At 37.9% G+C, this 24,757-nt stretch overlaps 1 protein-coding gene across 1 annotated transcript in view; it reads left to right on the top strand.

Annotated features, from left to right (window-relative positions):
- Nucleotides 1-24,757, top strand: part of CACNA2D3 (calcium voltage-gated channel auxiliary subunit alpha2delta 3) — an 832,322-nt gene that overhangs the window by 715,442 nt on the left and 92,123 nt on the right. Inside the window, exon 35 of the mRNA XM_082346809.1 lies at nucleotides 1,655-1,766. Coding sequence (XP_082202935.1) covers nucleotides 1,655-1,766 — 112 coding nt within the window. The remainder of the gene's footprint in view (nucleotides 1-1,654; nucleotides 1,767-24,757) is intronic.

Genomic DNA, 24,757 nt, shown 5'->3' with positions numbered 1-24,757 from the left:
GTCAATACTACACAATTAGCCCAACTCCTGGCTTGTAGATGGTAACATGAAGGCTGCTGGGGAGGGGTGGCACACATGTGTGTCAAAATATGCGTGTGTGTCACTCTGTTAAGAGTTGTACATGCATTAGTCTATTTATTCCTCAGAGCAACCCTGTGAGTTAGCATGGGAATCTCCCCTTAATGTCGGTGAGCAGTTCCTGAAAATCACGTTATGCATAAAAAGCTGACTGAGTCTACTTCCATTCGTTTTAAATAAGAAAAATTACAAGGTGTTATTCTTCAACCCGAAACCCCCAACCAATTTCCTCAAAATAATTAAAGCTCAGTAAAAAGGCCTGTATATAAAAGAGTCACGTTAGGATGCAAATGCTTAAAACATGGCTTCCTGATCACCCAACAATTATCTGGTTGTTACCAAACAGTTGTTTTGCATTCAGTAACCCTCTGGTGGCTCACTTAGTGCCGGCAGCCTCCCAGATGGACTTTCTACAAAACATCTACTGGTGGTTCTGACATCCAAACCAGTTGCATTTGGAATGTAACTGGAGACTTTGTTACAAGTATGTATTTATATTTCTATATAAACATCAGCCAAAAACTTTATACAAAGTTTAGGTATTGGAAACCTATAAGCAAGCATTCTACCGGGAAAATGTTCATGAGTAGATCTCCTGTGAAGAGTACCTGTACTACTAGCATCTCCATTTTACAGATGAGAATACTGAGGATTAGCTAAAAGCAGTGAAGCAGGAATCTGTACTCCAAACTGCTCTGACTTTACCTTTAACCACTATGCTATAGTATCTGTCATCATTATCGTCATCCCTAATGGCTTCATTAGAATGCTAGCTTTATTTTTGTTGTTGTTGTTGCTATTACTATTATTATTAATTGACATTAGCACTCACTATGTTCCAAGTACTGCACTAAGTACTCAACATATATTATTTCATTGAAATCTCACATCAGCCTCTAATAAAAGAACTATATTATCCCAATTTACAAATTTAAAAAAATTGAGACTTAGGTTTTGGAATTTGCCCACTGGACATAACTTGTTTAAACTAATTAATCCACCACCAAGCCCTTACCAAGTACGTACTGTGTACTCATCCACGTGTCAGGGTTATTTAGTACTATCTTACTGGACAAGGAACTTCATAATAGTAGGATTAGGTTCGTGGCTGTGTTTCAAAGACATTATGTATTTTACTATTCCATATTTCAATTTTGTTTCTGTAATAAAACCATGCAATTGTATCATGACCCTAAATAATGTGGTGGAACTTGTATTTTATACATTTATTCAGATGTATATACGTGTGTGTGTGTGTGTTGTTGTCACTGCTAAGTTCAAGTAAGTATGAGGTCAGAGACCAAGTGACTGATGTTGTCCCAGAAAGTAGAATTCTTGTGATGCATAAATGATAGTTGATCACGCCAGCAGAACTGCTTGAGGAATTATAGCTTATAGAGTTGCTTGGCAGATGAAATCACTTGACTAATTAGAAAATAATGCATTATGCTGTGCCTAGAAAAATCACAGAGCAGCAGGAGCGGAACTGCGTTCTGAGTTACTGTGGGCTGCCAGTCACAACAAAGCCTGTGCCTTGTATGCTTTATCATTTTTTTTTTTTTCCTTACTCCTACAGCCCAGAAATTGAAACAGACCCTGGAGCCTTGTGATACTGAATATCCAGCGTTCGTCTCTGAGCGCACCATCAAGGAAACCTCAGGGAACATTGCTTGTGAAGACTGCTCCAAGTAAGCCCCCCCTGCCCCTTTCTGCTCAGTATAGAACTTTTCCAGACAGGCCAGTGCGGCTGGCATGCGTAGGATTACATTGAGAGCTGGAAACATGGCTGCCCTCTTGTGTGAGGAAGTATTTCCATCAGCTTGGAAGACACATCATTTGGCTTTGCTAGAGAGATCATTTAGAGTTTGGGAAACATTCAAATGTATGAAAATATATCCTAGAATATAAGAGATTTTTAGTCCAGTTTGTAGATGGGTGGAAAAAGTCCTGATTGGTTTTTTTTTCCCAATTGACAGTAGGCAATTTCAGCTATTTGGGGAAATTTCTCAGGTGTTTTTATTGAAGGCGCCAACCCTTCAGGATTCACCCAAATCTGACATATTGGAAATGATTTCTTGGAGGCTTAATATGAGTGTCCCTGATTACTGATGAGGTCAGGCCTCTTTCACTGGTTTTATTGGTCATTTGGGGTCTCTGGCCTCTTCATTCCTGTTGGCAGTTCTCTACTGGGTGGTGGATCTATTCTTACTGATTTGGGCATTCTTTCGTTTCAGGTATGATTTCTTTGCAGTTCTCTGCTCTGTATATGTGTCTTATTCCTTGGTCTATCTCTTCACTTTTTATAGAAGTCTATAGATGCACATAAAATTTTTTTTGATTTGATTTTAATGTAGTCTAATTTATTCTTATTTTCTTCTTCAATTTGTGCATGTTGTGCTTCAGAAAGTAGTCTCTGCCCTAATGTAATAAATACATTCTCATATATTTTTATTCTGAACACTTTAAAGGGTTGCCTTTCACATTAGAACTTTAATCCCTCTGGAATTTACTTGTGTGAGTGTCATGAGGTAAGGTCTAATTTGGTCCTTTTTCATATAGTTGGCCTGTTAACCAGCACTTTATATTGAGTACTTTTTATTTTCCAATACATATATTATGACACCTGTGTCATGGGCTGAATTCCCATCTATTTGCAGATCTGTTTTCAGGTTTTATGGTTTGCCAAAACCTGTGTCAACACCGTATCTCTTTAATTATTATATCTTTGTAATGTGACTTGATAGCCAGGAGAACAAATCTCTTTTTCTTATTCTTCTTCTAAATCAACTTGACTATTCTTGCCTGTTTACTCTTTTGTATTAATTTTAGAATCAGCTTATTAATTTTGATGAATTATGCTAGGGTTTTGATTAAGATTGCTGTAAGTTATAGATTAATTTGAAGATAAGTGCTATTTTTAATGATACTGGACCTTCCCACTTATAAGCTGAATATCTCTCTTTATTTACATACCTATCAATACAGTTTTATAATTTTATGTTAGATTTATACCTAAGCAGCTTATGGTTTTTTGCTATCAGAAATGGCATATGTTTAAAACTACATTATCTGATCGGTAATTGCTAACATATGAGAAGCTCACTGATTTCTGTATGTTAAATATCCTGCATCCAAATGCTAACTGCTCTTTTAGATCTAATAGTTTGTGTATGGGTTCTCTTGGACTTTTTTTCGTACAGAGTAATACCATTTTCCTTTCTAATCTCTACACTTAATTATTGTTTTATTGAACTGGACTTCTGATACATTTGTTGAATAGAAGCTGTGAGAGCAGACAACTGTGTCTTGTTCCTAATTAAAGGAATTGCTTGTAATAATTCCATGTTAAGTATGATGTTTGATATAGGGTTTTTAAATTGTAGGAAAATATAAATAATATAAAATTTACCATTATAACTATTTTTAAGTGTACAATTCAAGGGCATCAAGCACATTCCAGTGTTGTGCAACCTTAATTATTATCCATTTCCTAAATTGCTATGAGTTTTTGGTAACCATTTATTAGGTTAAAGAAAACCTCTTCAAGTGTACTTGTTGCTGTGGTTGTTACTGTTTGAAACTTGAATGGATGTTAAAATTTATCAAAAACTTTTTCTACATCCATTATTAAAATAATTTTAATTTTTAAATATGTTGTTACATTAATATAATTTAAAATTTTTTAAATCATGAACTATATCATATATATTATAAATATCTTTAATAGTAGATGGGTTATCTAATATGAAAACATACTTGCTTTCCCAGGATGGACTTTCCTTGTCATGATCACAAAAAACGGAAAACAAAAACCATATTACTAGATTCATTTGGTCATATTATATTGTGAACATTTGCATCTGTGCTCAAAAAAGAGAGTGGACTATGCTTTCCCTTACTTGTCCTGTCGTTTGGCTTTGCTGTTAAGGTCATTTTATTGTCACAGAATTACCTGAAGAGTCTTCTTTCTTTCTCTAATATCTTTAACATTTTGTGTAAGATTAAATTATCTTTCTTGTAGATTTAGTAAAACTACCTATAAAACTGTCAGTGACTGATGGGTTTTTGCTTATTTGTTTGTTTTTGTATGTGAGTAAATTTTCAGTCACTCAGTTTCCTTAGTGGTTAGGTAATATCTCTTTGGAATTTCCACTTCTTTTTTAAATGATTTTGGTGATTATATTTCTGAGAAAATTGCCTGTTTCATCTCACTTTTCAAGTTTATTGCATACATTTGTAAATAGTGTTCTCTCTTCATAAAAAATGTTACCATATTTGTGATTTTGCCCCTTTTAAATCACTCTCTCCTTCTTCCCCTGTCTCCCTCCTTCGCACCCTCTTGTCTTTCCTCCTTTCCTCTCTCCCTCCCTCTCCATACTGGCACAGATAGGTTTGTTTTGTTTTTCTTTCCAAAGAACCATCATTTAGTTTGTTTCATTCTCTCTGTTTCTTTTGACTTTCTATTTCATTTATTTTGCTTCTTATCTGTATCATTACCTTTCTTCTATGTTTTTGGGATTTACCCTGTTTTTTATTTTCTATGATTTTGTGTTTGATGCTTAACTTTTTCAATTTCATTTTTCAGCTTCATTTATATATATATATATATATATAAATATATAAACTGTCTCTCTACATTCCAGTTTATCTTTGTAAATTTAATATAGACAGTTTCATTGTTATTCAGCTCTAACAATTTTCTAACTTTCACCATTTTTTTGATCTGTAAATTTTTAAATAGTGTTTTAAGATTTCCTAGTATATGGGTTTTGAGGCTATCTTTTTTTTTATTATTGATATCTAATTAAATGACATCATGGTCTGTATAACACATGTGTTTTAGTATGTGTGGAGACTTGCTTTGTATTCTAGCATTTGTCCCCATGTTTTTGAAAGCAAGTTTTATTCTCTAAAAGCTGAGTACAGGGATTAATATGTATTCATTGGATCAGGTGTGTTTATGTGTTTCAAACTTTTTTTTTCTTGGTCTGTTTTAGATGTCAAGCTCTCACCAGGCTTATGGATTTTTCCATTTCTTCATGTCATTCACTTTGTTTTGCTTTCTATATTGTGAAGCTATATTACCATGGATATTTCTGTTCAAGACTGGTGTAGCTTCCTAATAAATCATTCCTTTTATCATTGTGTAATAACCCTCTTTATATGAAAGTCTTTATGCTTTAATGCCTGTTTTGTTTGATAATAGCATAGGATTAGTAGTTCTTCTTTAGGTAATATTTTCTAGGCACATTTACCCCTTTCCCTCCATTTTCAAGTATTTTTTTTTCTTTTTTGTCATTTTGCATTAGGATTTTGTATTATAAATAGAATATAGCTGGATTTGAAATTTTATTATCTCTATTATTGCAGATTTAATCTTTTAAAATTTATTTTGCTTATCAATAAGTTTGTATTTATTTCTGTTGTCATTTTATGTTTTCTCTTCCCCATGCTTTTTCTTTTCTTTTCTTTCTTTCTCCCTCTTTCCTTTCTTTTCTTTTCTTTCTTTTTTGCCTTCTGTTGTATTCATTCTGTCTTCTCCATTCCCTTTTTTCCCTTACCAGTATACTAGTGTATACTAGCAAAGTATACACTCTGTTCTTTTGCTAGTTACCCTTAACCTTTTAAACATATTTCAGTTGGTCAGGATCTCTTCCTTCCTCCAGAACAAACAAAACCTTAGAACCTCTAACTTGGATTACATCTCATCTCTTTCATGTAGTATTTTCTAACATTTTAGTTCTACTGTGTTCTCAACCTACCAAATATTTTATTACTGTTATTGCTGCCTATAGTAAATGAGATGTTTACCAAGTTGTTTACTTACCACTGCCTTTGTTTTTAACCATTGTTTTTGGTTCTACAGTACATTAGAAGTTATTTTCAGGAATGATCTGGGAGTGATAAATTATCTCATTCTTTATTTGAAATTTCTTATTTAATATGTACTCTGCAGTGATAATTTAACTTCATACTATCTAAATTGATACTTTGAAGATCCTATTCCATTGTCTTATGACTTTTAGGTTTGCACCTTTATAAGTACTCTGGCTTTTCATTCCCCTCTCATGGCTTTTAAAGTGTGTCTCTTTAATGTTCTGAAGTATCACTGAAGTGTATTTAGATTTAAATATATTTCTGTTTGTGTACTTTATTCTACATAATTTCCTTAAGCATATTAGAGTTCACTAATTTCCTTTTGATTGAATCTAGTCTGCTGCTTAAAGAGTCCATTGAGATTTTTTAAAAATACTGCATTCTCTTTTTAAATTGAAGTATAGTTGATTTACAATACTATGTTAGTTTCAGGTGTGCAAAGAATCCATTGAGATTTTAATAAGCTTGTCTTTTTTATTTCTAGAAGTTTTATTTGCTTATTTTAAAAATCTGTATATTTTTTACATAAAGTCTTATTCTTAAGTTTCTATAACCAATAATAAAGGCCTTTTAAGATTATTTTAATAGTTTAAATTTTGAAGGAACCAATCCTGTTGTTTCTTGTGTCTACTTTCTTTCCTGGTTGATTATTTTCTCATGTGTTTTGTCATTTTTGACTGTGAGCTGATCTTTGCTATTGATTATTTTTGTGAGAACAGAATAGAGACCGAGTTTCTCTTCACAGTAGATTTACATTTGGGCTTCAGTCATGTATCCTATTGCTATTGACTGCCCAGAAGTAATTGTTATGTAAGTTTTTGTAATTAGGAGTCCCTTTATCATATAATTACAGTAAATATTTTTCCTAAGCAGCATGTTGTTTATGCTTAAATTGCGATTTCTCACACTAACATTGTTTTACCCATTCAGAGCCCCAGACAGTACCAGATTATCAGGTTTTTACACTTAGTTATAAATGTACAAGTTGGCTTTTAGCGTCTTTTCTTGTAAGTTCCTTTGCATTTAAACACACTTGTTTTGTTTTACTATTTCATCCAGCATGTCTAAGTGTTTAGAGCAGAATAGCTTCTGTATTTGCCCAGTCCACCGTGTCATAGTTTACTACATCAGCTGAGGACTTTAGAGCCACCAGAGGAAAGCACTGAAGTATAGTGGTTTAGTGCTGGGGCTATGGAGTCAGAGGGTTCAGAGTGTGAGTCCTAACTCCATTAATTGCTAATTGTGTAACCCTGAGTAAAAACCTAAGTTCTCTGAAACTCAACTTCTTCCTGAGTAATTTGGGGGATAATAATGGTAAGCATATCATAGACTTTTTATGAGAATTAAGTGGGAAAATTTATGTTGTGAATTTAGCATAATGCTTGGAAGAGAGTAAGTACTCAATAAATGGCCACACTTAACACAAACATAATACCATACCAACTTAATGTAAAAAGTTTTTAACATCCATAAGCCATTCTGTTGAAATGTAAATGTTCCTTTTCAAAGTCTAACATCACTTCACTACTATAGAATTCCCTGGAGAAAGAGGTAATTCAGATGACCAAAGTTCATGTATGACTTAAGGATTGTTGACTATTCATGGCTCTGTGAAGCGGACGCTACTGGTTTTATAATGATCATGAACCTTTTTTTTTTTAACTATTTATTTATTTATTTGGCTGCACTGGGTCTTAGTTGCGGCGTGCGGGATCTTTTAGTTGCAGTATGCGGGATCTTTAGTTGCGGCGTGTGAGATCTTCAGTTGCGGCATGCAGGATCTAGTTCCCTGACCAGGGATCAAACCCAGGTCCCCTACATTGGGAGCACAGAGTCTTAACTGCTGGACCACCAAGGAAGTCCTGATTATGAACCTTTTTGAGCAGAGGGATATTATCTCCCCATTTATCATAACTACAAACTCCATGAGGTGGCCAATATCTCTTAGCAAATGATAGGCAATCATATTTAGTAGAGTAAGTTAGGTTTCTCATTTCCATTCTAAGTGAGAAAACAAATAGAACCAAGATGGACAACTGCTAGGGCAAGCAGTATTTTTCCTTGTTGACTTGTAGTTAGAAACCAAAGATATGAATGCTGCTTGATAAAAATAAGTGACCTAAAGGTTTCAAACTAAAGAGAAGACTACCTTTCATTCAATGGGAGGTTAATGTGTTCTTGCTACAGCCCGGAAACGGTGTAAGTGCTTTGGGGAAGCCAAGGATGAATAAGATAATGAAGTTGATGCTGAAGGTATTTGTACCCCCCATGACTAGTCTTTTTCAGAATTGAAATTCCACACTGGGTTGAAGACCCACAAGAGGTTGGAAAGTTGAGTAAGGCCATATACAATTTGCAGGCAGCAGTGAAAAGATACCATAGCCTTGGGAAGATTTTACTTTCAAAGCTTTATTTTAAGACCACCACCCAGCAGCTCCGTCATAAACTGTGGAGGCAAACAGTAAAGGCTCTGGGGTCTGAGTGAGGAGAGGAACAGGGGCTTGTGCTTTTCCTTTCTTTTTTAGTAAATTTTTTATTGACATATAACGTATACAGAAAAGTGTACAAATCGTAAGTTTGTCGCTTGATTAGTTTTCTCACAAAGAGGACACCTCTATGTAACCAGCACGCAGGTTAAGAAGTGAAAGAACATCATCAGCCCTCTAAGAAGCCCCCCACCTACCCCCTTCTGGGTGCAACCCCACTTACCATAAGATAACCACTCTCTTGTTTTCTAACATCACAGATTGGCTTCGCCTGTTTCTAATGTCTAATTTGTGAGATGACAATTTAGTTTTTAAGATATGAGGGCTGATACATAAATTACCTTGAAGGATGTTTCTAAGGAATTTGCCTGGAAAGCAAAATAGGTCTTTAGGAAAAAAAATTAAAGATAGCTTAGGACATCAGTGAACATTTCTTGATTGTGAATTATATCCTAGACACTGGGCTACACTGTGGGGAGACAGCAGTGAATGAGGCACACATGGTTCCTTCCTCATGGAGTTTACAAGGAAGTAACTAAGCAATGTCAACACTCCCTGCTTCATGCCAGGATTAGAGAGTAAATGTCACACAGGAGCACAGAAGGGAGGCTTGGAGTGATCAAGAGAGTCTTCCTGGAAGAAGTAGCATCCAATATAAGACCACCAAGTATGGAGGAGTTAACAGGTAGGAGTATCCAGGCAGGGGGCAGAGCCTTGTGGAGGCAAAAGAAGTTGTGGTTTGTTCCACGAATGGTTGGAAGTTCAGGGAAGCTGGAACACAGAGGTGGGGGTGAGGCAAGATGAGGAGGAGGCAAAGAATGAGTAAGGCCCCAGTCGTATTGGCCCTTTGATCCTGTTGCAGAGTACTAGTGCTTTGAAGGACTTCACACGCTACCCTGACACCCATATGGAACAACTGAGAAGTTTTAAGGAAGGGAGAAAAAATGATCAGATTCCAGATGATGGGAGAAATGACAGCAATAATGGTGACATGGGACCGACCTTTGAAGCAGAAACTCCTGATTCAGACAGCCCATTTGCTGCACCTCTGAATGTACCCCTCCCAGTACGCACACCCTGATCCTAACAGAGCAAACTCATCTGTTTCTTCTTCTTCCTCCTCCTCCTCCTCTTCTCCTCCTCCTCCTCTTTTTAGGGATTAGAAATTGACAGGTTGGCTGGGGTGAGTAGTTAAATGCGAAGTCGATTCATGACTATTTTTTTTTTCCTAATCCGAAAATTTTTTTGAGGCTTTGTTATAAAATTATGATATGATGCTCATATCAATCTAAATAGACTCATAAAGAATAGTCTCATTGAAGGCTTTTGAAGGATTGAACTCTTTTATTCTTGTCTTTTGCATATCCCATTCTCTCTGGCTTTCCTTTCTCCATTTTATGAAATAAAATTTATTAGAATATATATGTGAGTATTTATCAAAGAATGAAGATAACATTTTGTATGAGCTTTGTATTCTCGGAATGCAATATGTTAATGAGGAAAATAATGTTATTTGACTTTTGTCCGCTTTCCCTTCTTGCTGGCAGGTGGATTTTTCAGTACAGTGGCCAACAGGTTTGGTGGCAGCCAGGCAGCTATATTTGCCTATCTGCTTTACATTCAATGCATGTAGAAATTTGTCAACCTTTACCTGGAAAGAATGAGATTTTGCAGGACTAGTTCTCTAAGACAGTTACTAATTTTTGACCAGCTTTGTAGGTAACTTCAGGTCAGGGGCAGTGACATTCAAAAATAACACAATTCTACAGTATTTGGCGATGAGTGAGTTGGAAACTGAGTTTGGTGAAAATTACAGTATTTCAGAAATTACGCACTAAGATCTTTTTCAAAGAAAAACATCTCGCCTCCCGCAATGGAACATATAAAGCTGTGTCCTTTACAAACCATTTTCAAGGCAGCGATTACTTTCCTCCACAAGCAATGGCAAACCATAGAGCAACAATCCCAAAGGACTGTGCACTTCCCACGGGAACGTGCTCCGTGGGGCAGTTTGCTCGTGGACTGTCATGAACAATCTTCCCATCTCTCAGAAGACATCAGGTGACCTTGGTGCCTAAACATCTTGCTAGAACTCAGGAAACTATGTCAGGTGGTTCTAGCCATATTGTAAAAGTCTTTTTGGTCTCCAGCAATCTTTGAAGACTGGCTGCTCCCAGCTCCATCTCTGTGTCCTGTTTCCAGAATCCCTTGTTGGCTTTATATGGAAAAAACATCAAGAGGTGACTCAGTTGCTCTAAATAGAAACCTTCACAGTGGCAACTCCAAAAGTGGACATTTATCTGTCTATATCATAGACAGATACATTATAACAGAGGGACAGTATGCAATGTTTAAAAAAGGATTTTCAAAAATATAGGGTTTATTAAGAATGCAGGAGCCTAAAAGAAAATAAGAATTTACATAAGAATGTCATTAGGGTTGGTGGTTTGGCTGTGTTAACCAATAATTTTCGTCATTCAATATCCCACTGATTATTAAATTAATCTGTTATTCAAACAGCAGTCTAAAACAACTCAGCCCATATTTTCTGGGCATTTGTGACTGTCAACAAGCTTAACAAAATTGGATATCTAAAAAGAATGCAATGTTTTAACTACTTTCCAGTACATTGCTTTTTTTCTTGTTACCCCCCTCGCCCTTTGCTGAGAAAGAGATCCACAAAGGTTCCCTTGGAATGAGAATCAATTGCTGAGTTAAACACTTATAACCAATTTAAAAAATTATTAATCAAGAATGAAATTAAACATGTGTCACATTTTTAATGCCAGAGCTTTAAAATTCTTGTCACATGTCAGTGCTGGCAAGATATTAATTTCTAAGTCAAATTAGATTAGATTTTTATGTTGTTGTTTTGTGTGTCTATGTGTGTGTCCTTTTTTTTTTTTTTTTTTTTTTTTTGGTAGTATTACTCATCACTTTTCATAAGAATTATGTTGCCATCAATTTCACTTTGGGATCTGCACACAAGTTTTGCTCATCTTCCTGGAAGCCCCAAAAGCTGTGGCTACACTTTTCTTCTCTCATCACTTCTCCCCACGCGCCTTTCATTTATCCACTAAACTGAAAGAAAGTAATTGGTCTCGAAGCTGTGTTGACATGTTTCGTGGGCTACAGTTCAGAGAACCATGGTTCAGGGATTCCATTTTCCTACAAACGACTCCAATTTCCTGTTGAGGGCTTATGCTGGGTGGGTGATTTACCACAAATTCTTCAGACTGTTCTCAGTGAATGCCCTGCAGGTGTTCTTACCAAGTGGATCTTACCAAGTGTACCACCTGTACAGTGGACCCACTGCATAAAGGGGACATGGTGTCTTCCTGGAGTAAAGACTAAGAGGATGGGCTCTGGGATTGGGCTGCAGTCTGGGCTACAGCACTTAACCATGCAAAGATTTTAACCAGTTATTTAAATATTGTAGGTTTCAGTCTGCTCATCTCTGAAAGGGGTATAATACCTGTCTCACAGGATCTGTATGTGGGATTAAAAAAAACTACAGCCCTCATATTTCTCACAGTGCCCAGCACAGAGTAAATGCTTTATAAACTGGAGATATTTTTATAGAGCACAGTCCACAACCCCATCTGTGTTGACAGTGTTGTAGGAAAACCACAGAACTCCAGTCAGTCCCCTCTTCCAGATTTCTTAGCCTGGAAGGTAAAACTAATAGTTTCAATCAGAAAAAGTAGTTGGTGAGGTTTTTGCTCCAATGAGATTGTTCTAGATAATATAAATCTTGGAGTTTTGCCACTTTCTGGATCTACTTGAGCTCTTGGTTCATGAAAAATTTGGAATTCTGAGTTAGGGACTACACATATTCAATAGCGATCAGATACTTCATTACACAAATTAGATACAGACTTTGCCAGCGGGAATACATTAGTGTCATGAATAATATAATTTGTAGGTGTTAAAATGTAACAGTTTTTAACCACTTAATTTGCAAGCATACACTAATTTGTTGAAATACTTTTGTATCTCCTGCTCTGTAGATTCTTGCCAAACTACTGTACTCAATCTTGTTTTAAACGTGTAAATAAATGTGATTCAATTTCCCATGAAATAATCATTGGCCCTTTTATACGTTCTTAGTTTAGTTCTAAACAAGACAATCTTCCTACTCTGCAGTGAAATTAGCACCAAGGGTCAAGCTCTTCCCTTTGGAGATTGAGGGTTGTGCGCCTTATTTTTCTCCAGGTTTTCCCTTGGTGTCGTTTACTCTCTTAGATCTAGCCATGTTGGCTGGTAATGAGCAGAACATAGATCACCGAAATCAAAATAGTTCCTATACCTTTGAATTTTTATTTATTTATTTATTTTTGGCTACGCTGGGTCTTCGTTGCTGCACACAGGCTTTCTCTAGTTGTGGCAAGTGGGGGCTACTCTTCGTTGCAGTACACAGGCTTCTCATCGTGGTGGCTTCTCTTGTTGTGGAGCACGAGCTCAGTAGTTGTGGCTTGCAGGCTCTAGAGCACAAACTCGGTAGTTGTGGCACACGGGCTTAGTTGCTCCACGGCATGTGGGATCTTCCCGGACCAGGGCTCGAACCCGTGTCCCCTGCATTGGCAGGCGGATTCTTAACCACTGCACCACATGGGAAGTCCTCCCTTTGAATTTTACAGTGTCAAGCCCATGCATCTCAGATGGTGGTATAGGAATAAATTTTGGATTCTAAAAGCAATTTCTTTCCATCGCAAAATATTTAAAATATGATTCTATCAAATATAAAAGTTTTTCAACAATTTGTCATATAATGTTAATGACCTGCCACTCATTCCTTAATAAAGAGCTACCTTCTTTTTATATTATGGTATGGAGCTAGGCTTGAATAATTTAATATTAGCTCTTACAATGAACAACCTAGTTAGTGCTGTATGTTTGTGTTTACTAAAAACATCTTGGCTTTAAACTTTAAAAAGGAGGAGGGGGAAGTAAATGCTTATCTTGGGAGCTTTATTTTGGATTGTTGCAGCATCGCCAGAAGATGAAAATGTGGCCCATAAACATTAGAATAATTGGGATTAAAACCTCTGATTGATTTTTGTACCAATTCTTCTGAGTCTCAATTCAGTGAAGCACTTTACTGGAGACAGGATTTCACTGATTCTCTTTCTCAGTTGCTTAAAGGAAAAAAGTGCCCTATTTCCAGAAGCAGCCATGATTACAACTTTGAGGCTCCAGATAGAACGGCCATTGTTGTGTAGATGTTACTATCTTTACTTGCTCTTTGATAAGCCATATTTGGAGAGGTTTTAGTACAGGAAATGTTGTAAATTACCGTTTTTCCTCGAGAATCCATGATGCAAAATGAGAGGGGCACATGTCTGTAATGACTAGGCAGATCTCTACCTGACATGAATTAGTCTCACAACAATTTCCCATTTGTACATTTCTTAATGTGTGGGAAACCTGGGCGGGAGCACATGTAACTTTGGCTGGGCTCACGACACAGTGAGGCTTTCCTCTTCCATGCCGGAGGGGAGGAGACCAGCAGAGCCAAGGAGTATTTTTAGAATGTTTATTTGCATGCGGAATGGAGGAGTGCAGAGATGTATCCACACTATTGACGTTTGCGAGCGGCCTTTCTGCAGTGCATTGTCTCCATCCTGATGGCTCTTTGCTGTGTGACGCCCACCACCCCTACCTCAAAGAGCAGTCTGTGTTCCTCCCTTGGGCTTCCCAGTGCTGCACCTGAAGTGGCTTAGCAAGTTGCCAAAACTATAGTTGTGTGTTTATTAATTCTCCAGCTTACCCTCCATTTGTTTAGCTTGGAAAGAGTTTATATATTCCTGTGGGTATTAAAAACCCATCTGATGTATTAAAGGAGCTCAAAGGATCGAAGAAGAAATGCTGCTTGAAATGCAGCATGTTGAATGTAGACATAAAACTTCTAGACACAAACCACTTTTTCAAGAGACATTTTGCACACTGAAGAAAGAAATTCATTTTTTAATCATCAGCTTTTCTTTGGGACTTGGATTTTCTCTTTTTCTTCAGGTGACCTTCACTCCCCCTCCTTTTAGGATTGCTCATGATTTTGACAAGAAGACCCCTTGGCAACATAAGGTTGAGAAAGGCACTCATCTCCGTACAGTTTTCATGCCTAGGAAGATGTCACCCAAGACCCTTAGCAAACACAGCAGCCCCAGACACCTCTGTGCATTTGGAAGAAAAATGGGTGGAGAGGGACGGTACAAGATGAGACTAAGAATCACACATGATCCACAGTAATTAGAGGTGTGGATGATCAAAGTCAGAAGGAAGTGGGAGAAATTCTTAGGCTAGAATCTTTATGTCAGATGCTTCTCAAACAAAACACTACTATACTGACTTTTGGAAAACAAATTATGTATTTCGCAAATGATTCCATTTCTATTGAAGTACTTGCCCTGCAATCTTGGATTATTTTGGTAGATCCAAGCCTATATGAGAATTCACATGTGATTACTGTTTATTGAATGCCTACTTTATACCAAGAGCTTCATGTTCATTTCCACTTTTTCATTCCATTGTTTCATTTCATCTGCATCTCACCAAGTAGGAACCTGAGGCTCAGAGGAGTTAAGTCTCCTAACTGGTGTTATAAAGCTACTGAGTGCCAGATCTGAATTGAGTCAAGGTCTGCCTGACTCTGAAGCCTGAGAGAGAATTCCTGTGGCATCCAGGTGAATGCCTCCCTGTCATGGTACCAAGTCACCTGTGTAGCCCACATGTCAGACTGAGTTCATCTCATGGTCAATGTTTGCTTTGAAAACTGACAATTTCACCATTCACTTGACCTACGGGAAGAAGTCTACGAACATCCACTTGGACAAGAGCCATATGCTTCCTGAATGCCAGTTTCATGCAAATCTCCATCGGACCTACTTGGAGGTTCTCTCAGAGCACTTACCCCATTACTGGTCAAGCATCTGTTTGTCTTCCTCCCCCACCAAATGAGGCGCCATGGGCTGGAATAATGGTAAAAAGTAGTTCAGGCTTTGGTGTCATGTAGAGCTGGGTTTGAGTTCTCAGTGCCATCACTTCCTAATTGGGTGACCTTTGCCAGCAAGTAACTTACCCCTCTTAGTTGCCACCTGCTCATTTGTAAAATGAAGATATTAATAGAGCCTACCAGGTACTGGGTTGATGTGAACATCACAAAGTACAATTATAAAAAACACTTCATCCAGCACCTGACATTCAGTTGGCACTCAATAGCTGGGAGGTCTTATACTCTTATATTCCTAGCACTTAGCATAGGGCCTTGTGTGTAAAATAGTGCTCAGAAAATTGTTGCTTGAGACAAAGTTTCCCAAGATAATAACTTTGTAAAGAGTGAACAACAGGGCAGGGGATGTGTGTAATTCTAGTAGCTGAGACACCTGTTACTTTGTGTGATATTTGAAAACAAGTATGTGCTTTGAAAACAGCTAGAAGCTCAGATTCCCAAGAGGGAAAAGAGAACTTTATTATTTTCCTTAGGGAAAGAGAAGGTGGTCCAGGGTAAGGAGGAGGCTTTCCTGACATCCCACAGGGAAGGAGCAGCTGATGCCAGACTCAAAGCCCCATACTCCTTTTAGGAATCTTTCTCTGCATCAGTGCTTCTTCTTCATATCTGATAATTTAAAAATAACTATTAACTAGCTAAATACATATGTAAATAAAATCAATAATAATACAAAATATCATACACAAACTTGGTAAATAATTCAAATACCACATACAGATGTGCAGTGAGAATTAAGTCTTCCCCCACCAGTGACCCCTTGCAACCTTTCTAGGGGACAATAGTTTCCAGGTACTAATGTATCCCTCCAGGGATGTCTTATGCAAATACAAAAACACAGGTATATTATATGTTTCACCACTCATTTCTTACAGGAATGACAGTGTACTATACATATGATACTTCACCTTTTTTCACTTGATAGATCTGAAACTATCTTCATGTCATTATATAGGTTTGTCTTTTTTTTTTTTTAATGGTTACCTGAGGTTCCATTTTGGAGGATGTTTTCATTTAACTATAACTGGACTTTTGGGTTGTTCCAAAATGTTGGCTACTTGAAACAAAGTAGAAAGGAATATCCTTGGGTAATATGTAATTTATTTGTCTGTATGATAAATTACTAGAAGAATCAGTGGGACAAAGGGTATGTAATTTTGATAGATCCTGCAAAAATGCACTCTGGAGATGTTAAACCAATTTGCACTTCTACCAATTTAGGAGAATATATGTTAGTTATACTCTTACCAACACAGTGCCTTATCAAAATGTTTCACCCTTTGCCAGTCTGTTACATGAAAAATGGAATATCGTTGTGGCTTTTCTTTTAATGACGGAGGTTGAATATATTTCATATGTCTTAAAGCCATTTATAGTTCCCTTTGCTTATATTCTTACCTCTGTTGGGAATTCCCTGGCAGTCCAGTGGTTAGGACTCCATGCTCTCACTGCCAAGGGCCCAGGTTCAATCCCTGGTTGGGGAACTAAGATCCCACAAGTCATGTGGTGTGGCTATATATATATATATATATATATATATATATACACACACACACACACATATATATATTCTTACCTCTATTTTTCTCAAGTTGTTAGGTTGTTAGTCCTATGTTGTTAGTCTCTTCTCTTAAGATATTAGACTTTTAGATTGAGCTTATGTAGTAAGAAAATTAACTATCCTATGTATTGCATTAAAAACATAGCTCATCATAATTATTTTCTCATCACAAAAGTAATATGTGATTTTTATGGAAATGGTCGAAAATTATCTACAGTTTCATTGTCCAAAAGTAAAACTACTGGGCTTCTGTGGTGGCGCAGTGGTTAAAAATCCACCTGCCAATGCAGGGGACACGTGTTCGAGCTCTGGTCCGGGAAGATCCCACATGCCATGGAGCAACTAAGCCCGTGCGCCACAACTACTGAGCCTGAGCTCTAGAGCCCGCAAGCCACAACTACTGAAGCCCGTGTGCCACAACTACTGAAGGCCACACGCCACAACTACTGAAGCCTGCGTGCCTAGGGCCCACGCTCCACAACAAGCGAAGCCACCGCAATGAGGAGGCCGCGCACCACAACAAAGAATAGCTCCTTCTCGCCACAGCTAGAGAAAGCCCGCTGGCAACAACAAAGACCCAATGCAGCCAAAAATAAATAAATAACTAAATAAATTTATATATTTAAAAAAAAAGTAAAACTACTGATAAAATTTTGGTATATTTACTTCCACTCATGTTTTCTGTAGGTTTTTGTTTGTTTGTTTGTCTTTGTTTTTGTTTTTGGCCACGCTGTGCGGCATGTGGGATCTTAGTTCCCCGACCAGGGATCAAACCCACGTCTGCTACACTGGAAGTACAGCATCTTAACCACTGGACTGCCAGGGAAGTCCCTGTAGTTTTTTTTTTTTTTTTTTTCCCAAAAATGGGATGATATTATAAACACTGTTTGATAACATGCCTTTTTTTTTTTACTAGAAATGTCATAAGCATATTTCCTTGCCCTTAAATATTTCTGCAACACAATTTTTAAATACAGCCACACCGCAGATAGACTTTACTAGTTTTTTTAACCAGCCCCACTTAGGCTGTTTGTAATATTTGCTATATAAGCAATGCCACCATACATGACTATCTTTACTCCTAAAACTCTGTGTATCTATGTAATGATTTATTCTAGTATCTATTCCTACAAGTAAAATAGTTGGGAACCATTCCGTTTTAAGATAAATCTTGATAAGAATCAGGTTCATAGTATAGGTAAAAATGTTTATTTTTCTTTTGATTCCTTTTTCTCTTACTTATTTTTGGACATAAGCTATAACTTTTATAAAGAACAGATAATAGGTAGAAGTTATTTTCCAAAAAACCTTCTTCATGAAGATATGACACCAACTGAGAGTAGAAACTTTAGTGGTATAAGTTTTTATTTCTCATATTCAGGTGATAGGATAAGCCGGTTTGTAATTTAGCCTAAGATGTAAGAAAAATAGAAAATACAGTAGTGATAGACAGGTTTACACATTTAGTGCTTTTGTTAGTAGTTATTTATAAACGTCCCTACATTACTTTTAAAAGTCCAGTTTTAACAAAAGGTATTGACTTCTAGCAGGGTGCCAAGTTCAGTTAATTATTTCAACTTAATAATAAGCAACACTGAAATGATATTACACAGGCTTGTTGAGGGGTCAGAGAAAAATGAGCTTCAGAAACACTTTTTGAATGTGTGAGCATGGCTATAATTATTCAGGAAAATTAAAACAACATGAAAAATTATTGAGATTGCTGACCGCTAATTAAAACAGGGTAAAGTGCTGTGGGTCTATAAAGTCACACAGTTCTCTGAGCAGGCCTGTGTGTTCCAGAATGCTTATTTCAGTCTATAGTAAATCTCTCAAATGAATTATGCTAACGCTATTGATTCCAAACGTTTCCTGACTAGCCTAATCATCTAATTTTTTTAACATTTTTATTGGAGTATAATTGCTTTACAATGTTGTGTTAGTTTCTGCTGTATAACAAAGTGAATCAGCGATACATATACATGTATCCCCATATCTCCTCCGTCTTGCGTCTCCCTCCCACCCTCCCTATCCCACCCCTCTAGGTGGTCACAAAGCACCAAGCTGATCTTCCTGTGCTATGCAGCTGCTTCCCACTAACTATCTATTTTACATTTGGTAGTGTGTATATGTCTGTGCTACTCTCTCACTTCATCCCAGCTTACCCTTCCCACTCCCCGTGTCCTCAAGTCCATTCTCTACGTCTGCGTCCTTATTCCTGGTTCTTCAGAACCTTTTTTTTTTTAGATTCTATATATATGTGTTAGCATATGGTATTTGTTTTTCTCTTTCTGACTTACTTCACTCTGTATGACAGTCTCTAGGTCCGTCCACCTCGCTACAAATAACTCAATTTCGTTTCTTTTTTATGGCTGAGTAATATTCCATTGTATATATGTGCCACATCTTCTTTATCCATTTGTCTCTTGATGGACACTTAGGTTGCTTCCATGTCCTGGCTATTGTAAATAGAGCTGCAATGAACATTGTGGTACATGACTCTTTTTGAATTACGGTTTCTTCAGGGTAGATGCCTAGTAGTGGGATTGCTGGGTCATATGGTAGTTCTATTTTTAGTTTTTTAAGGAACCTCCATACTGTTCTCCATAGTGGCTGTATCAATTTACATTCTCACCAACAATGCAAGAGGGTTCCCTTTTCTCCACAACCTCTCCAGCATTTATTGTTTGTAGATTTTTTGATGATGGCCATTCTGACCGGTGTGAGGTGATACTTCATTGTAGTTTTTTGTTTGTTTGCTTTTTGATTTTTGCCATTTTGGTTTTCATTGGTGTTATACTTTTTGAAAGAAGTTGAAGTTGAAGTTGGATTTCTATTTTAAGTAATTTGTCCTTTTCTTAATCTTCCTAGCCTCCACCGGGCAATGAGAAAATGCCTAACGTACCCAGTACACAACCAGCACTCATTGTAGTTTTGATTTGCATTTCTCTAATGATTAGTGATGTTGAGCATCCTTTCATGTGTTTGTTGGCAATCTGTATATCTTCTTTGGAGAAATGTCTATTTAGGTCTTCTGCCCATTTTTGGATTGGGTTGTTTGTTTTTTTGATATCGAGCTGCGTGAGCTGCTTGTGAATTTTGGAGATTAATCCTTTGTCAGTTGCTTCATTTGCAAATATTTTCTCGCATTCTGAGGGTTGTCTTTTCGTCTTGTTTATGGTTTCCTTTGCTGTGCAAAAGCTTTTAAGTTTCATTAGGTCCCATTTGATTATTTTTGTTTTTATTTCCATTTCTCTAGGAAGTGGGTCAAAAAGGATCTTTCTGTGATTTATGTCATACAGTGTTCTGCCTATGTTTTCCTCTAAGAGTTTGATAGTGTCTGGCCTTACATTTAGGTCTTTAAACTCATTTTGAGTTTATTTTTGTGTATGGTGTTAGGGAGTGTTCTAATTTCATTCTTTTACATGTAGCTGTCCAGTTTTCCCAGCACCACTTATTGAAGAGACTGTCTTTTCTCCATTGTATATTCTTGCCTCCTTTATCAAAGATAAGGTGACCATATGTGTGTGGGTTTATCTCTGGGCTTTCTATCCTGTTCCATTGATCTATATTTCTGTTTTTGTGCCAGTACCATACTGTCTTGATTACTGTAGCTTTGTAGTATAGTCCGAAGTCAGGGAGCCTGATTCCTCCAGCTCTGTTTTTCTTTCTCAAGATTGCTTTGGCTAGTCAGGGTCTATTGTGTTTCCATACAAATTGTGAAATTTTTTGTTCTAGTTCTGTGAAAAATGCCACTGGTAGTTTGATAAGGACTGCATTGAATCTGTAGATTGCTTTGGGTAGTATAGTTATTTTCACAATGTTGATTCTTCCAATCCAAAAACATGGTATATCTCTCCATCTCTTTGTATCATCTCTAATTTCTTTCATCAGTGTCTTATAGTTGTCTGCATACAGGTCTTTTGTCTCCTTAGGTAGGTTTATTCCTAGGTATTTTATTCTTTTGTGGCAATGGTAAATGCGAGTGTTTCCTTAATTTCTCTTTCACATTTTTCATCATTAGTGTATAGGAATGCAAGAGATTTCTGTGCATTACTTTTGTATCCTGCAACTTTACCAAATTCATTGATTAGCTCTAGGAGTTTTCTGGTAGCATCTTTAGGATTCTCTATGTATAATATCATGTCATCTGCAAACAGCAACACTTTTACTTCTTCTTTTATACTTTGGATTCCTTTTATTTCTTTTTTGTCTCTGATTGCTTTGGCTGCAACTTCCAAAACTATGTTGAATAATAGTGGTGAGAGTGGGCAACCTTGTCTTGTTCCTGATCTTAGTGGAAATGGTTTCAGTTTTTCACCTTCGAGAATGATCTTGGCTGTGGGTTTGTCATATATGGCCTTTATTATGTTGAGGTAAGTTCCCTCTGTGCCTACTTTTTGGAGGGTTTTATCATAAATGGGTGTTGAATTTTGTCAAAAGCTTTTTCTGCACCTATTGAGATGATCATATGGTTTTTCTCCTTCAATTTGTTAATATGGTTTATCACATTGTTTGATTTGCATATATTGGAGAATTCTTGCATTCCTGGGATAAACCCCACTTGATCATGGTGTATGATCCTTTTAATGTGCTGTTGGATTCTGTTTGCTAGTATTTTGTTGAGGATTTTTGCATCTATGTTCATCAGTGATATTGGACTGTAATTTTATTTTTCTGGTGGTGTCTTTGTTTGGTTTGGGTATCAGGGTGATGGTGGCCTCATAGAATGAGTTTGGGAGTGTTCCCCCTCTGCTATATTTTGGAAGAATTTGAGAAGGATAGGTGTTAGCTCTTCTCTAAATGTTTGAAAGAATTCACCTGTGAAGCCATCTGGTCCTGGGCTTTTGTTTGTTGGAAGATTTTTAATCACAGTTTCAATTTCAGTGTTTGTGATTTGTCTGTTTATATTTTCTATTTCTTCCTGGTTCAGTCTTGGAAGGTAGTGCTTTTCTAAGAATTTGTCCATTTCTTCCAGGTTATCCATTTTGTTGGCATATAGTTGCTTGTAGTAATCTCTCATGATTCTTTGTATTTCTGCAATGTCAGTTGTTACTGTCAGTTGTTATTGCCGGGGGCAGGGAGGGTGACGGAATGTGGGGCGAGCCTGCGGCAGCAGAAGCCAGCATGACATTGCAACAGCCTGAGGCGCGCCGTGTGTTCTCCTGGGAATGTTGTCCCTGGATCACGGGACTCTGGCACTAGCGGGCTGCACAGGCTCTGGGAGGGGAGGTGTGGATAGTGACCTGTGCTTGCACACAGGCTTCTTGGTGGCTACAGCAGCAGCGTTAGAGTTTCATGCCCGTCTCTGGTGTCCGTGCTGATAGCCGTGGCTTGCGCCTGTCTCTGGAGCTCGTTTAGGCAGTGCTCTAAATCCCCTCTCCTCACGCACCCTGAAACAATGGTCTCTTGCCTCTTAGGCAGTTCCAGACTTTCTCCCGGACTCCCTCCCAGCTAGCTGTGGCGCACTAGCCCCCTTCAGGCTGTGGTCACACCGCCAACCCCAGTCCTGTCCCTGGGATCCGACCTCCGAAGCCGGAACCTCAGCTCCCAGCCCCCACCCACCCCCGCGGGTGAGCAGACAAGCCTCTCGGGCTGGTGAGTGCTGGTCGGCAGCCATCCTCTGTGCGGGACTCTCTCCACTTTGCCCTCCGCACCCCTGTTTCTGCGCTGTCCTTCGTGGCTCCAAAGCTTCCCTCCGCCAACCCCCTGTCTCCGCCAGTGAAGGGGCTTCCTAGTGTGTGGAAACTTTTCCTCCTTCACAGCTCCCTCCCACCGGTGCAGGTCCCATCCCTATTCTTTTGTCTCTATTTTTCCTTTTTTCTTTTGCCCTACCCAGGTACGTGGGGAGTTTCTTGCCTTTTGGGAAGTCTGAGGTCTTCTGCCAGCGTTCAGTAGGTGTTCTGTAGGAGTTGTTCCATATGTAGATGTATTTTTGATGTATTTGTGAGGAGGAAGATGATCTCCACATCTTTCTCCTCTGCCATCTTGAAGGTTTCTCCCATTTATCTATTCTTTTATTTATTTATTTATTTATTTATTTATTTATTTATTTATTTATTTATTTATTTATGGCTGTGTTGGGTCTTCGTTTCTGTGCGAGGGCTTTCTCTAGTTGTGGCAAGCGGGGGCCACTCTTCATCGCGGTGCGCGGGCCTCTCACTATCGTGGCCTCTCTTGTTGCGAAGCACAGGCTCCAGACGCGCAGGCTCAGCAGCTGTGGCTCACGGGCCTAGTTGCTCGGTGGCATGTGGGATCTTCCCAGACCAGGCCTCGAACCCGTGTCCCCTGCATTAGCAGGCAGATTCTCAACCACTGCGCCACCAGGGAAGCCCATTTATCTATTCTTATGTCATGTCTCCATTATAAAGGACTTGGGCTTCAGATGCATGCCTCTCAAGCTCTGAAAATTGAATTGTTTTTTAAGAAAGGAGGCAAAACAAATAATATACAACCTTGTTTTCTATGTTTGGAAACTGCACAGGCTAGAAAAGAGTTGTACAGTTAGGGTACTTAGGATAATTCTAACAATACTTTCAATCTAAGTCTCTACATGTTACGTGAAATGGTGAATTCAGATAACCATCTACTAAAGCATGGGCTAGGGTCGAGGTTAAAATATGTTAGCTCCAGTGATGAAGCTGACTCAAGAGAAAGTTCTTGAATACACATCAGCTTGAATTCTCCACTTAACCTTGCTGTGTAGATACAACATCAGTCTCAGGTGTTTCCTGAACAGTGGTCTAAAGTTATTTAAAAAGTGAATTAGGTTCAAGGTGATGGCTGTTCTTCTGGGGGCACCTGTGCTTGTGGGCAGTTTCATTAAACCATTTGACTTAGGCAATTAACCATATAGTAATCCAGCTAGCCATATTGCAATTATCTCCCATCTTACATTATTAGAACATCCCTTGTGATTTATTTTTAAGTCAACATGAGCACAGGAATTTTATTTTTTACTTTTTAAAATGATGTCATTTTTCTACTTTGTTTTCTCTGTCAGAATATTTAGCAGTTGTTTTTAAACACAGGATGAGGCCCATCAGAATCATCTGGTGGTACTTGTGGAAATATATGTTCCTGTGCTTCACCCTGTACTTACTGATTCCCAATCTACAGGAGGTGGGTCTGGGAATCTATATTTTGGCTAGGTTCTCCAGATGAGGGATACTTTCCTGGACTTCACTGCCAAAAGTTTGATTCTTTCTCCTAACTAAGAGTTTGCATGCCACAACTAAGGAGCCCTTGAGCCACAACTAAGGAGGCCGCCTGCGGCAACTGAGACCCAGCACAACCAAAGAAATAAATAAATTTTTTTTTAAAAAAAAAGAAAAATTTGATTCTCTTTAGAGTTGGCAGTGGAGGGAGCTAAACAAAAGAGAAGATGATAGTGACAACTAATCAAAGTCTGTTGTATCAACCTAGAATTTTGTGCAAGGAGGAAACAATGATGTGAAAGCCAAGTACTTTATGATGTTAGATTGGGGAGGTACCTTAGAAATCACTTTTGAGGTAGGAAAACTAAGGCTGAGAGAGGGAATGGGATAATTCCCAAGGTGGTTTGCCTATTAATTTCAAACTGGGAGCTTGATTCAACTCCACTGACTTTTGAACCAGTGAACTTTCTGGTATCCCCTGCTATTCCCACCTCCTTCATTTTATTCCTCATATCTACTCCACATTGATATTGTCTATGTGGATATAGGAGAATAGTTTTCATTTTTGTTCTGGGACACTTTTTTTTCTTCT

The sequence above is a fragment of the Balaenoptera borealis genome, assembly GCF_965194805.1.
Source record: "Balaenoptera borealis genome assembly, chromosome: 12".
NCBI lineage: Eukaryota > Metazoa > Chordata > Mammalia > Artiodactyla > Balaenopteridae > Balaenoptera > Balaenoptera borealis.
This window is presented reverse-complemented; position numbering and strand designations above follow the sequence as displayed.